This window comes from Lemur catta, chromosome 1 (genome assembly GCF_020740605.2).
Source record: "Lemur catta isolate mLemCat1 chromosome 1, mLemCat1.pri, whole genome shotgun sequence".
NCBI classification, from domain to species: domain Eukaryota; kingdom Metazoa; phylum Chordata; class Mammalia; order Primates; family Lemuridae; genus Lemur; species Lemur catta.
Genome location: NC_059128.1, coordinates 65,462,806 through 65,477,441, shown reverse-complemented (window position 1 = coordinate 65,477,441; position 14,636 = coordinate 65,462,806). Strand labels below are relative to the sequence as shown.

The 14,636-nt window shown below is 57.2% G+C and overlaps 1 protein-coding gene across 1 annotated transcript; it reads right to left on the bottom strand.

Annotated features, from left to right (window-relative positions):
• Positions 1–358: 358 nt before the first annotated feature.
• On the bottom strand, positions 359–14,250 carry ZFHX2 (zinc finger homeobox 2). The gene is made up of 9 exons (XM_045525338.1): positions 12,190–14,250; positions 11,466–11,980; positions 10,685–10,925; positions 9,364–9,438; positions 8,898–8,956; positions 7,104–7,304; positions 6,474–6,600; positions 2,848–6,318; positions 359–2,614 (listed from the first exon to the last, which is right to left on the bottom strand). The coding sequence occupies exons 1-9, from the start codon at positions 14,228–14,230 to the stop codon at positions 1,635–1,637; spliced, it is 7,710 nt and encodes a 2,569-aa protein (XP_045381294.1). The 5' UTR covers positions 14,231–14,250; the 3' UTR covers positions 359–1,634.
• Positions 14,251–14,636: the final 386 nt, after the last annotated feature.

The following is a 14,636-nucleotide window of genomic DNA, read 5'->3' as shown; positions in this document are numbered from 1 at the left end:
AGACCGCCATAAGCTTCACGGATGGGTCCTGACTCCTTTGGGGATGCCTCCATCAGCTGCTGCTTAATGGAGGAGCTGGCTGAGCTGGGCTGGAGGACACAGATGGGAACAAGGGACCAGCCAAGGCAGCCACTAGGGAGGAAAGCAGGAGGGCTTTGTGAAAGAAGTAAAGGAGAGGAAAGAGTGGTAGGCAAAAGGGAAGCATACCTTTGATTCAGAAACCAAACTGCCTCCCCTTTCTTCCTGGGACTGCCAAGATACTTTTGGTGACACTGATTTTTCTAAGTCACAGTTGGGAATAAGGGGATATTACCTGTCCTGTCCCACAGTACAGGCTCTTCTCCTCATCACCAGCTCCCACCTGTGAGACAGGGCATGGGCAGGGGAAGGCTGCACTGCTCTCACTCCTGTGAGGATAACCAGACCCGTGGCAAGGAGTTACAGCCATTTGACCTTCCCAAGATGAGGTGGTATAAAGAAACCCTTAAAATGGGGGTGGGGGTGACACAAACAGGAAAAAACACTTCTTTAATGGGAGAGTTTTCTTTTTTTTTTCCTGTATTTTCCAAGTTTATGTTTTTCTTTAGTTAATTCCTCTGGTCTCTCCAATTCTCTCTTTCATGCGCATGTGCACGCGCGCTCTCTCGCTCTCATTTTTTTTTTTTTTTTGGTTGTGTGTGTGTTTCAGTTTTTTAAAAGAACTTTGGATTTGCCGTTGGTGGACAGCGCCGGTCCCTGGAGGCTGGACCCCCACATGGCAGGGCTAGGACAAGGGGCGGGCCCACGGCTGCTGAGAGGATCTCTGTGTTTAAAGCCTTTGAGAATAAGTTACTGCAGTTCCCAGGGTGCAGGGTGGGGGCTGGCAGAGGGGTTCCTGGCGGCGGCTTCCCCCAAGAGTCCAGGCCGCAGGGGCTCCCGCTTCAGCGAGGAGAGGGTTAGGAGGGAGAGGGTGAGCAGAGTGAGCTGGGAGCTCTTTTCCCCCGCCAACCTCCAGTTTGGTTAGAGTTTTATGGGCTCCCTGCCCACCAGGGCTCCAACCTTGGGAGCCAGCTGGGTATTTGGAAAGAGTTTGTGAGCGGCATGGCGCTCTATACAGGGGGTAGCACAAGGGGGAGTGGCAGTTTATTTTTCTTCCCCATCTTTGCCTTGGGTTTTCTTTTTCCTTTCTTCTTCTTCTTCTTCTTTTTTTTTTTTTTTTGGTGTTTTCTCAGTCAGTGGAACATCATGGGATAACGTGTGTGTGTGTGTGCATGTGTATGTGTGTTTATTGGGGGGGCGGAATTCAGTGAGGAAAAGGCAGGTGGAGCCAAGGATAGATTTTGTGTGCAGCGCACAGACATGTGAATAATCAGGATGCCAAGATGGGTGTGTGTCTCTGTGAAGACATAGGGGCAAGGGCTACATCTGCAAGGAGCTGAGGATGAGGATCAGAGTGTGTCTGTAGGGGTGGGGAGGAGGCAGGACTCTGCTGGCGGTGGGGTGTGTGAAGCCCACTGAGGGTGGGAACCGAAAGGTTCTCATGAGGTGGGCAGAGCCGAGGGTTGGGGTGAGGGATTTGAGCTCCCCCCAAATACCCCTTGGGGTAAAAGAGGGAGCCCTAAGGCCCTCCCCTCTCCCCATCTTGGTTTATCTGTTTATAAAGCTAGAAGTGTAGAGGTAGTAGTAGTTTTTGGGTTGGTGTCCGTGTGAGGTAATCTTGCTTCCTCTTTGGCAAAAGCCACAGCAGCCGTGGCGGCAGTGGCAGTGTTGGTGACGGTGATGGGTGGGCCCCCTGGGGGCGGGGCTGCCTTGCGCCTGTGGGCCGAGGAGCGCAGGTGGGAGGCCAGGGCCTCACGCCCACTCAGCAACACCTCGCATGCCAAGCAGTGGTAGGTGCAGATGGGCACCCGCAGTGGAGGGGGCATGGAGCCCCCAGAGCCCCGCCCAAAGAAGCAGAAGGATCTCTGGTGGGCAGTAGCCGGGGCCTCCCCGTCAAATGCCATCTTGCACTGGCGGCACAGGTAGCGGTGGGTCACATCCACGGTGGAGATGCCAGTGCTGCCTGTCAGCAGCTCATCGGCCTCACCAGCCTCCCCCTCCCCTGGGGCGGGCAGTTCAGGAGGCTTTGGAGGTGCTGTGGCTGTGGGTTCGGGGGGCTGGGGTGGTGGCTGGAGGAGGGCATTGGGGAGCAGCCCAATGAGGGTCTGAGGTATCACGGGGTTCATGGGAAAGAGCCCCTTCTTCATGCCATAGAGCTGTTGGAAGTAGGCCCCCTGTAATTGGGGGCCAAAGACAGCTGGCGGTGCTGCCCCCCCTGCAGGGGGCAATGGGAAGGGCAGGAATTGGCCCCCCAACAAGGCTGGGACTGTGGCCTTCAATGCTTTGAGGTTCTTGAGGGCATCATTGGAGGAGTTGATGGGGGCTGCAACCGGCTTTCGCTCACCAGAGACCGAGTCTCCTGAGGGCTCAGTAGGGGTGCCCAGGACAGGGTCAGTGGTGCCTGCAGTGGAGGTGTTGGTTTGGTCGGGCACAGGTCTCTGAGGTAAGGGGCGGCCTGGGCCAGCAGTCTGGACCACCGTGGTAGTAGGCAGAACCGAAGTGGCGAGGCCAAGGAGGCCTGAGGAGGCTGCAGGGCCTGGGAAGATGAAAGGAGTGAGAAAGGGTTAGCACCTCCTGCCCCATCATCCTTCCTGCTGTAGGTGACCACCCTGCTGCTGTGCCCCTTCCCTCCCTCCCTTCCCCCAAGAACCTGAAGCAAAGGAAGGCCACAGGAGACTGGACATGGGAAGAGTCAAGAAGGGAAAGGAAGGGAATGTCATTAGAGGGAGACATTCTCTGAAGTACAACTCCTCTATCCTCCCCACTCACCTGAATTGAAAGGAGCTAAGCTGCCCAGTGGGGGCTGGGCCAGAGATGGGCCAGACAAGAGGACTGGGGCCAGGCGAGGCAGGGCTGGGGCAGACCCAAGGGGCACAGAGGCAGGTGTGGTAGCAGGTGGGGCCTTGGGAGCCGGGGGTGCCTCTGGTGCTGGAGCCAAGTCGTAGCACTTGGTTTCATTCTTCAGCTGGGCCCGGACCGCCTCCTTGAGCTTGGCCAGGTGCTGGCGGGAAAAGAGATGGCCTCGGCAGGAGACATAGAAATCATACTTGACATCACAATAGGGGCAGTCGGTGCGCTGGGCTGCCAAGGGGCCCTCACTGCTGCCCCCAGTGCCCCCAACGGCTGCCCCCTGCAGTTTGGCCTTCTTTTCCTTGGCACGAGCATTCTGGAACCAGACCTGGATGACCCTCTTGGGCAACCCAATCTCCTCCCCCAGCACCTCACACTCCTGCATGGTGGGCGTGCGGTAGGCTTCATAGCATGCTTTCATGATCTTTAGCTGCAGGCTGCTCATCTGGGTCCTGTAGCGCCGCTGCCCCATTCCATCTGGAACCCCAGTCCCACCTCCTGGTCCACCACTGGTCCCTGCAGCCCCAGGGGACTCTGGTTCAGCTAGGCTAGAAGCAGATGAATCACTCAGATCTCCTGCAGACGGACTGCAAGCCTCACTCTCTGGAGAAGCTTTAGATGGTTCCTCTGGGCCCTCGTCCTCACTGGGTGGAGGGGGAGGTAGGAGCGGTAGAGGTGGCTCTGGTGTTGGGGTAGTGGCCTCTTTCCCAGCTGGTAGGAAAGGCAGGGTCCCAGCAGCAGAGGTGACTGTGGGGTAGGGAAAGGCAGGTGCTTCCCTCTTTAGGGCCTCCCTCCCCATCCCATCATCTACCTTGCCCAAGAAGAGGTTGAACTTGGGGAAAGATGCAGGGGTGGGTGTGACAGGGGGTTTGACTGCCGGACTGGACACACCCCCAGGGGTGCTTCGAAACTGGCCTTTCCTCTCCCGGGCCCTGGTGTTCTGGAACCAGACCTGTACCACTCGCTTTTTGAGCCCCACCTCCTCGGAGATGCAGTCGAGCATCTTGCGCGTTGGGTTGGAGTCCTGCATGTACCAACGGTATAGGATCTCTAGCTGCTCGGGCAGGATGGTGGTGCGCAGGCGCTTGTCCCTGGGGGGCTCGCCCTCCCCTCCTCCCCCTGCTTCACTGCCTGTGGGGGACAAGCTGCCATCCTCATGTTTCCGTTTGAGAGGTGGCCCTGGCACTGGTAGGGTGCCTGCCACCAGGGGATTTCGCTCCCCAAACACCAGCAAGGGCAGATCTAGGAGTTGCGGGGGAGCGCTGGGCTGCACAGATGGCAGGAAATGTAGTCGGCGGTGATTGGTCAGGAGGTCCTGGCTGGGGAAAGAGATGGCACACTGGTCACAGGTGTGAGCTGGAGGAGGTGAGGGAGGAGGGTTCTCTTCAGCCTCTTTGCCTCCTGGCTTCATTGCCTCTGCCTGGCTTAGTTCCTCCCCTTCTGGAGGTTCTGGTGATGGACCCTCAGGCCCTGCTGGGGGTTCGAGGCCCTGTTCCTCCTCTACGTCTTCTTCTGCCTCTTCCTCCTCTTCCCCTCTCTCTGCCTCTTCCTCCTCCTCTTCAGGGGTCTGGTCATCATAGCACTTCTTGAGGTGCCGCACCAACTCAAAAACACAGGAGAAACTGGCGTGGCAACGCCTGCAGCCTGAGGCTCCGCCAGTACTGCCTCCTATTGGCACAGGGCCACCCTCACAGGCATTTTTGCGCGCTTTCTGGCGGGCATTCTGGAACCACACTACCACCACACGGCTTGCCAGACCCAAGAGACTTGCGAGCCGCTCCACCTCTCCGTCCTTGGGGTAGGCACTGGTCTCAAAGAAAGACTGCAGGGCTTGGGTCTGGAACTCTGTGAACTTGGTTCTGGAGAACCGTCGGCCTGCAGGCACTAGGGGAGGAAGATTCCCTCTGGAACCTTCCTCCTCTGCTGGCCAGCATCCTCCTGCCCTGCTTCGCTCTTCAGGAGCACGGGTCCCCCCTGCCTCAGGATCTGGGACCAAGAAGGGTGGACCCAACTGGGGAGCAGATGAATCCACAGACCCATCAGGAGGTTTGGGGGGCTCTGCAGGGGGTGGGTACAGGCTATCATAGCTTTTACGAAACTGAGCAGCGTAACGGCTCAGGGCCTCAAAGGGCAGAAAGCGGCGGTGGACGTGCTCCTCGTGTGTCTTGAGGATAAGCATATTGGAGAAGAGTTTCCCACAGGCCCCACAGGCCAGCTTGTCCCCACCTCCCAGGGCCTCGGGTGGAGGTGGGGTTGGGGGAGGGGGCACAGCCTGCTTCCCTTCATTGTACTGGATCACCAGCTCAAAGCCGAAGTTTTCTAGAAGGGCTTTGGCTGCAGTGCGGGCAGCCTCATTGGGCAATGGGTGGGGGGGTGAGGAGGGCCCTGCCTCATTCCCCTCTTTGGCCATGGGGGGCTGCTCCCACTCCGGCTCAGCCAGCTCAGCCTTGGGGGGTGGGGGTGGGGGAGGAGGGGTGGCAGCTGGCAGGGACAGCATGGGCGCAGGCCCAGCCAGCGCCAGCTTGGGCCCCACCTTGAGGTCATGGAGGTAGAAGGGCAGGAGCAGCTGCTGCTGCTGGAGCTTAAGCAGTGATTCGGGCACCAGAGGGAAGGGGGGCAGGACTGGTGGGGTGAAGAGGGGGGCAGGGAATCGGTGCAGGTCCAAGGGAGGGGGCGGAGGGGACAGGAAGGGCAATCCAGATATGAAGCCACTGGGGTCGGGACCCTTCTTCTCAGTGCCCACGTCCCCCTCAGTCTCGCCTTCTTTGGACTCTTCTTGGCTGCGCTCTGGCCCCTCAGTCTTGGCATCAGTCTTGGCTCCCCGAGAGCGAGTCTGATGTAGAACTGACCGCATGTGGATCTCCAGGGTAGAGCTCTGGTTGTAGGAGACTCGGCAGACCGTGCACTTAAAGGGCTTGTCGGTGGCAGCAGTGGCGGTAGGTGGGGCACCAGCTTCCCCTCGGGCAGGGGCAGAGGGATCAATGGCAGCCTTCTTCATCTTGTGAAGGTGGGAGACAGAATTGTAATGAACCAAGAGGATATTCTTCTGGGTGAAGGACTCCTTACACACAGTGCACTTATAGGGCCGGGCAGGGTCGAGAAACTTGTCCAGGGCAAAGTTGGTGGTCTTCCGATAGGTCAGAGGGTGGCGAGAATCAGCTGGAGCTGGCTCTGCAGAGCGGGGCTCCCCAGCAGTCCCCTCTTCCTCTTCAGCCATGGTGGTTGGAGGAGCCACCTCTTCAGCTTGGGCATCAGGCTGAGGGACTGGAGATGGGGCTGGAGAAGGGGGTTGACCAGGGCTTCCTGAGGCCTTGTCTGGGGCCTCAGCTGAGGCCAGGGGAGGCCCGGGAAGAGGATCTGGACTGGCTTCTGGAGTCAGGTTAGGGCCTTCTAGAGGAGACAGAAAAGGGTACAATGAGCAGACCCCACCCCCTCAATATCCAGGGCAACTGACCCTGGCCTCAGTTATCTTCAGACCTTCTTGGTCCATGGAGCCGGGGTTCTCTTTCCTGCCACCTTGGGAGGTTTGCTGTCCCCTTCCTTACCTGATGGCTGGTCTCTGCTGGGTACACGCTCTGGCCCGGGAGTGGGGGCTTCTGGGCCATCCTCCAGAGGGCTGAGTGTGGGTCCAGGCAGCACTTTGGTCGTAAAGGTCATCTCTACAGTTGTGGCCTGTGATGGGAGAGATCCTGGTGGCTTCCCCACCACCTGTGCTACCCCGATTCCTCTGCGCTGCACCTGTGCTGAGCTCCCTTCCACAGATCAGCCTTCTCTCTGGACAAACCTCCCACCTAATTACTGCTTTTCCCACAGACGAGAGAGCCTGGGCTGCTGCCTCTCCTATCTGGCTCCCTCTTGCCCCAGGTCAAAAGTCAGCTTTCCCTGAGGCACCTGGTCCTGGCAGGCCCGTGCCTGTTGTTCAACAACTTCTCAGGACTTCATGGAAGTGAAAAAACGCTTAGTTTCCTCATCTGTGAGTAGAGGCAGCTAGACAAGCTCAGTTCTGAGGACCCCTCCAACTCTAAAATCCAGCTTCAAATCTGTGAAATGCTACTTTCTTCATCAGCAACCACCCCCCAACACAGACACCTGCCTGGATACCCCTGCCTCCTCCTCCCCTCCTGTACAGCCCTGACAGGGCCACACTGGACCATCCTCACCTAGCCTGTACTCACCACAAGCAGCAGCTTCTCAACACACTCAGGCACCACGTTGTGAAGGTGGCTAAGGTGGAAGTGCAGGGCAGGCCGGCCCACCAGCTGCTCTTGGCACAGTGGACACCTGTACTTGGGCTGCACTGCATGCTGGGAGAGTGTATGAGCCCTCACCTGGTCAGATTCCGGGCTCAGGAAGCTGCAGTATGGACAGCAGTATACCTGTGGGGCACATATGGATGGTGGAGGAGGTAGGTGTTAGGGAAGGGTTTGGATTCCTGAATGCAGCACTGGCCTCCATTCCCAATTTAGGAGGAGCAAGCTGGATAAAAAACCATCACAGGAGACCCAGGGTCCAGCCTCAAGTCCTAAAAGCTGGCTCCTCCCTTGTTTCCCTTGGATTGGCAAAAAGTCCTAGCCTGGGCCACTACCTTGCATTCCCTCCTTGTCTGGCCTTCTCCCTCCATCCTGGCCTCTCTCTACCTTTTCTTGGTGTGTCTTTCCCAGAGTCTGCTGCCCTACTCAATTTTCTACAGCTGACAGGTGGCCCTGTACCTGCCCCCCACTTGGGTTTAGTTTTCTTTTCTTACCCACCCCCATCTTGCCTGTGTCTTCTCTGTGAAATGGCTCCATTTCCTCTGGGCACTTTCTGGACCCAGAGGCTCCCTTGTCCCTGTCCACTCTACCTCTTAACTGTCTCCTGAAGAGGGGCACTGCCTGTCTACTCAGAAGCCAGCCCATGCCCCCTTGGGCTCAGCAGTTCCCACTTTCTTTTCCATCCTTTCTTCTCCTCAGCATAAACAAACACCACAGCTCCCCCAGTGGCCCAGGAAAATTCTGGCCCGGCCCTCTCAGCATTCTCAGTGCATTCTCGCCCACACCTCCAGAGGGGTGGGGCTGCAAGAGGCCTGCTGTCACCTGACTGCCTGACCTGTCCAGCCTGCATTTTGCCTGCTGCTTCAGATCAGGCTTGTCTCCACAGCTTACTTCCTGTCCTGTTGCCTGTGCCATTGGTCCAGGCCTGTGTCGGGGAGGGATGGCCACAAAGGAAGGGGACCCAGGTGCTCATCTTAATGCACCCAGCCCTTGGTGCAGACATGTGGAATAGGTCTGTTGGAGGGAACAGGAGTTAGGAAGAAGAGAAGCTGAGGACATAAAGCATGGCTGCAGTTTGCATATTGCAGTCTAGTCTGGAGAGCTGTGGGGCACAGGATGGCATCTCAAGACCAGAGGCTAGGAATTCCCTCAGAATCAACACTTTCAGGCCACAGAGCTCAACTACTTCTGGGTCCTGCTTAGGTTTGAGTCCTGGGGATTTAAAGATTTGTGGGACATGCTGTCAGGGCGAATCATTGGGTTGGTGCCTCCGCCCTCAAGAAAAGGGTGCCAGGACAGTTCTGTCCAGGCTCAGGGCTTTCTGTCGGATATGAACGTCTGTGTCTAGCTGTCTTTCTGCTCCTAACTGAGCAGTGAAGAGCTGGGCAGCAGCTGGTTTGTTGCTTTTGCCTTTCTCTTTTCATTTCTTCACTTCTTTCCTCTCTTCCTTTCTCTACCTGCCTCCAGTATTTCCTACTCTCAGTATAGTTCCTCTCTTCACCTTTCCCTCAAGTTCCTGCCATCCCTTCCTCTCATGTCCCTCTATGTTCCACCCTTTGGGGCCAGCTGTAACTGGATCTGGGTGGGATTTCCTAAATGTGCTATTCTGAATGAAATAAGTCACAAGCATGACAAAATGAGGTCTGCCTTTAGAATAGGAGCAGATCTCAGGAAAGCCAGACCCCCACATCAGCACTTCCCAGTTACCCCAGTTCTGACCGTGGTCTGGTTGGCACTGTCTCTGGAATGGCTGGTCTTGTTCTCTGCCTCTTCAGAAGCTGAGGATGAAAGGAGAGGACATTAAGGGATTCTGACAGCCCTCCCTCTTCCTGTCACAGACCCCTAGCCCTTAAGATGGTTTGTTGCAGAGAGCTTCCAGGGTAGGGGGTTGGGGTCTAGGGAAAGGGAGAAAGGGCAGGAAACTCAGTAGACAGGTGAGGCTTGGCAGGGGCCACCTCCAGGTTAGCAGAATGGCCAAGTTTAGGTCCCTGAAGAGGGTGGAAGCACCCAGCCTTCTGTGGCTCAGCCTCCTGCCCCCCCTGATGAGGCTTTTCTGTGGTCAGTTTTGCTCCTCCAGCACAGGAGGCATTGCTGGGCTCCTGGATCACTGCAAGGTCCCAGGGGCTCTCAGAATGTGTGAAGACTTGGGAGAAGGGAGGGAAAATGGACTGGATGAACAACTCACCCAACTGTTCTGTCTTGTTCTGGAGTTCTTTCTCAGGGTTGGGTGGCTCAGCTAAGGGGGTGACAGGAGCCTTCCCTGTGTAGGATGGGGGAGTGTCAGCTTAAAGAGGTAAGGGAAGGGAGGACATAGGGCAGAGGAAGCAGGACAAGCAGCCAGGCAATGAAGGAGAAAATGGATGAATCAACAGGCAGGAGAGGATGAAAAGCCACCAAAAAGACACACAGAGGGTGAAGGAAAAAGCTACACTATTAGAACTGGTAGGGTCTGAGAGTCATCTTGTGCAAGTCCAGCAATAGGCAACAGAACAGGACCACACTTGGCTCCCTGTCTTGACTGACCCAGGAAGTGGGAAGCCCCAGAAGTGTGGAAGGGGCACTGAGGAAAGCAGCTAAGGTTGAATGGAAGCGGCTGCTGCGGTGAGCAGGAGGTGGCAGGTCTAGCTGGGAGAGGAGATTACCACTCAAGTAAGAATTGACAGATGTGTAGGAATTTATTTTCGGTGGCAGCCTAATTAAAGTGTTAAAGTTCCTTAACTCCATTCAGCCCTGCGCCAGGATCGTTAGCTATTGATCTGGGCCCCTCCAGCACTTAACTCCAGCCAGCATATTGGCAATTCAATTAGCACCAGTCAATGCTGCCTATTCCTGGCTCCTGCTGCCCGTGCCCTCGCCCTTGCCCACTGCTGGCCCTCCACAGCTCAACACCCATGCCCACCTCCGACAGCCCCTTCCAGGCTCTTCTCCTGTACCCTCTGGATCAAGGGCACCTGGCTGGCGGTTCCCAGCCTCTGCTGGTACAGCCTTGGCTGCCTAAGGGAGACTCTAAGCCCAGCCTTAGGGCTGAAGACTTCCTAAGAGACAGGAAGAGGCTGGGAAGCTTGTCAGAGGTTTCTTCCCATCCCTGCTGCCTTTGGACTATGCCCACAGCTCCCATCTCCTTCTAACAAGTCCTGGCCCAGCATGAAAGCAGGTTCCATTCTTTTTTTTCCACCTCCTCTCTCCTTCCTGACCAGCTCCAGTCTGCCACCCCCCACATCCAGTGTTAGGACACTAGTCACTGCTCAGAATCACTGGGTGATTCCTCCTCACCTCCCTTCCTGTTTTCTGTTCTCCACCCAGCAAAATCCCTGCCCTTCTCTTCCCCTCCTCGCTCAGCAGCCCCCACTGGGCCTGTCTTATCCCTTCATATCTTCTTCCCACTTGCTACTGATGGCCCACAGACCCATTCTCCCTCCTTGTATCCCTTTCTCCTCAGCCCCCCGCTCCCCGCACCCTGCTGGCCCCCCTGCCCAGTCCTTATTCTCCAGTCCCCTTTTCCTCACCGGGAGTCCGGAGCTGCCCATGGCTGAAGCTCAGGATGTTCTGGAGAGCTGAGAGTCCTTCCTCAGCTGCTGGGCCACTCTGTAGCAGCTGCAGACGCCTCTGGGCCTGGGCATCGCGGTGGGCAGGTGCACGCAGGTGTTGCAGCACAGCCAAGCGGGAGGGTGTCTCCCAAGCACACAGCAGGCAGTGGTACAGCCCCAGCTCTGCCCCTGCCTCTGCTCCCTCCATTTCCAGCAGAAACTAGAACCATGGCAAGAAGCTGGCTCAGGCTCAGAAGGGACACCTCCAGATCTCAGGGGACTTCTTTGCTTCCCCCAAGGGAGCCTGACTAGCAGCACCCTCCTCCCTACCCACTCCTTCCACCCCTTCGAGCCCCCCTTTTCCCTCCTAGTATCACTAGAGCCCCCTGAGTATTACTGCTTGTTTTCCCCAGTCTTCTCTTCCTTCTACCACTCCTGGACTCCCTCCCAGTATATGAATGGAATCTGGTTCCATCCTCTTGAACTTCTGGTGACATGATGGACTGAGCTGACCCAGACCGCTCCCTCCAGCCCCAACACCAGAAGAGCTGAATAAAGTCTTTGTTTCATTTCATCAGAGTCCTCTATCCTTTGGTCTCTTTCTCCATGTCTGTCCAAACTCTTTGTTACCCTGGTGCATACTTCCCTTTTTCTCCATTTCTGTAACCCTGGGTTTTCCCATCACTTCCCTGCTCTGCATCTCCTCCTTCCATCCTCATCCCCTTCTCCTCTTCCCTGCCCTGGCCCTTCTCAGCCTCACCTTATAGATCTGGCTGTTTTCTTCATGGGCTGCACCCCTGGCGTGCAGCTGCATCTTCTCCTTGCTGTTGGACTCAAAGTCACAGATGTTGCAGCGCAGGTGCAGTGGGGAGGCAGACCCATAAGGGGCCCCCTCTCCCAGGGGCACCGGGGAGGGGGTGCCCATGGCCCCACCACCCTCTCGCAGGTGGGCTGCCAGCTGGTACTTCTGAGCATGTTTATCAGTCTTGAGGTGGAGTTGGAAGTTGGCCTTGAGCTGGGTGCTGTAGCAGCAGAGCTTGCAGCGGTGGGTGTCACCCGCCACCTCCTTCCATTCAGCTTCCGGGAGGCTTCGGCCTACACTGCAGTGGTATAGCAGTAGCTCCAGGCTGTCTGTGCTGAAGGCCTGGCACACTAGGCAGCGGAATACCCTCAGGGATGGGCTGTCATCTGGGGGTGGCGAGGTGGGCATGCCATCAGATGAGCCCAGGAGCTGACTTGGAGGCAGGTGGGCATCAGGGGAGAGGCTGCCAGGGGCTAGGGGACAGAAACAGATTAGTGGTCCAAGGAAGAAATGGGGCAGGGTCAGTTTGCTATATGGAGGGGTGAGTTAATGAGTGGGACAGTGCTCAGAGGGGACTTATGGTTACCTAAGTAGGGAGTTGGCCTTTGGGAGAAAGCAGGGAATACAGTGTGGCCCTGGGGAGGAGAGAAGGGGGAAGAGGAGCAGGGTTCAGCGAGCTTACCAGGTGTGGGGAATTTGCGGGCAGGTGCTCCAAGGTGGTGGAAACCATTGAGAAGCAGCTGGGCTTCCAAAGGCTTGTCTGGCCTCAGCCCAGGGCCAGACAAGGGAGTCTGAGGCTGCCCTAGGGCCTGGGGACCAAAGTACTGGAAGAGTTCAGGGGGGTTGGTGGGGGCAGTCCCTGGTGGTGGAGGAGGGCCTGGCCCCATCAGCCCAGGTGGCAGGCCCAGTGGCAGCCCCTGGTGCAGCATTAGGACATTCTGCATGTGCTTCTCAGAGGTCATATGGATGCGTAGGTTGCGGGAGATGTTTGTCTCATAGCTGCACACCTTGCACTGCCAGGATGATTTGGTCTTGGGCTCTTTGTCCCCCGCGGAGGGTGGGAGTGATGCCTCTGGGGGACTTCCCTGCCCACTGGGGCCTGCCTGGAAGCCCTGCAGGTTGGCCAGGTGCTTGTCGGACTGCATGTGGATGCTGAGGTTTCCCTTGGTGGTGGTGGAGTAGTTGCAGACGTCGCAGCGGTAGGGCTTGTAGCCACAGTTGTAGCTCTCTCCACGAGCGAGGCGGGGGTGGGCCCCCCCAGCACTGCAGTAGCTGCAGTGACTATTGCTCTCAGGGTGTTTCTCTCGCATGTGCACATCCAGGGTCTGCTGGTACTTGTAGTGCCAGTTGCACTTGGGACACTTGAGTGTCTTGCAGGAGTTGCGCGAATGTAGCAGGGACATGTGGCTGGACAGGCTGAGCCCTTGGAAGGCTGCAGGGGCTGGGGTGTAGTCGTCAGCCAGGCGGTAGGGCTGGGGTGGGTCATTGGGGTCTTCAGGGGAGCCTACTGGGGCGGGGAGACTGGCCCCTTCCTTGGAGGTGGGTGAGCTTTGGTTGAGTGGGGGGCAGATCCCTCCATCCTCTTCTTGCCCTTCGGGGAACCAATCTGGCCCTGCCTCGCCTGCTGCTACTGGCGATTCTTTGGCTTGGGTTGGGCTGGGGTCCCAGGTGGCTGGGGTTGTGGATGGGGAGAATGGGTTGAGGGCCATGACTTCTTCAGCAGGAAGGACAAGGGTGTGGACTTCTGCCTCAGGGGGGCCATCCTCTGTCTGGGCTACGTTCGCCTCTGTGTTCAGTGTGCTGCCGTTGTTAAGGGGTATTTCAAAAGGGGTGTGAGCAGGGTATTTTGGTTCCAGAAAGCTTATGAGGGCCATGCAGCCCTCATCCCCTTCCTGGAGCACGGCTGGGCTGCTTGGCAAGCCCTGGTGTTGGGCAGGGGTTAGCTTCACCCCATGAGACTGTGTGTGACCCATAAAGGCCTGGGGCCTGCTAAAACCCAGGCGGCACAGAAGGCAGAGCCAGAAGAGTGCCATGTGGTCTCCCCCACTGTTCCCCATAGGGCCATCTTTGGGATCTCCGGGTGGGTTTGCAGCCAGCTGGTAGCTCCAGAAGGCTCCATCCCTTCCCTCACAGGCAGCCGGAGACGGCGCTGAGGTATCATGGGACAGAATTTGGTCAGAAGAGCTAAAGCCTTGGATTAGGTCAAAGCCATGTTGGATATGAAGGACAGTGAGGTGTGCAGGGGGTGGGTGGGCAAGGAGGGGCAGGCTGGGCTCTTCCTTGATGCCTGCCTCGCCCCAGGGGAAGCCCTTTGGTAGCAGGAGTTCACTGCCGCCTGGCAGAGACAGCTTGGCCACTAGGTAGGCCTCACCGCCAGCTGTGAAGAATAGGTGGTTGCTTAGGTCCACAGGAGGGAGTCCTTCCTCCTTCTGCTCCTTGTCCTTCTCTACCCCCAGGCCCTTTGGTGGGAAGCGACCACAGCCAGGCCCTTCTTGGGGTTCCCCAATCTCCTTTGGTGGGACAAGGCCACAGCCCGACTCTAGGGGCTGTCCCCCTGGCTCTGAGGGCCTCATGCTCTCAGAGGGGGAGGGGGCAGCAGGGGGATCTTTGGTGACAGGATCAGAGGGGGTGCTGGAGGAGGAGGTGTCTGGAGGAGGGGACGGGGCATTGTGCCCAGGGGAGGGGGTGTTGCCAGCGGTGGAGGCTAAGTTAAGGGTGGCCATGGTAGACGGAAGAGTGCTGGGGGTTCATTTCAGCGTGACGGCCAGTACCCTGCAGGGAAACACCAAGAGAACAGTGCTGTGAGGCTGCAGGGACCCCTGCCAGGCAGCTGAATCTCTGGATACTGTAGTCCCATCCTCCTCCATGAACATCAGACTCACCCGTTTGCCAACCAGAGGCTTCACTTAGTGTCTAATAGGCTTTAAAACTTAACATGTCCAAAATCAGAACTCTTTATTTGTCCTCTGGACCTCCTGCTCCTTTCTATCTTTCCTACCTCAAACGTTGGTACCATTTATCCAGTTGCTTAGGCTGAAAACCCAGAAGTTTTATCTTGTCCTCCCCTTATCCAGTTCAGCAACAACCTCTAACACGTGTCAAATCCCTCCACTTTTCTTCTTCACTGGC

Coding starts and splice junctions, on each gene's coding strand:
- ZFHX2 (XM_045525338.1), bottom strand. CDS start 14,230: ATGGCCACCCTTAACTTAGCCTCCACCGCTGGCAACACCCCCTCCCCT. Junction 8,957..9,363: donor GAACAAGACAGAACAGTTGG/GTGAGTTGTTCA, acceptor TTTCATCCTCAG/CTTCTGAAGAGGCAGAGAAC. Junction 6,601..7,103: donor TTGAGAAGCTGCTGCTTGTG/GTGAGTACAGGC, acceptor CTCCCATCACAG/GCCACAACTGTAGAGATGAC.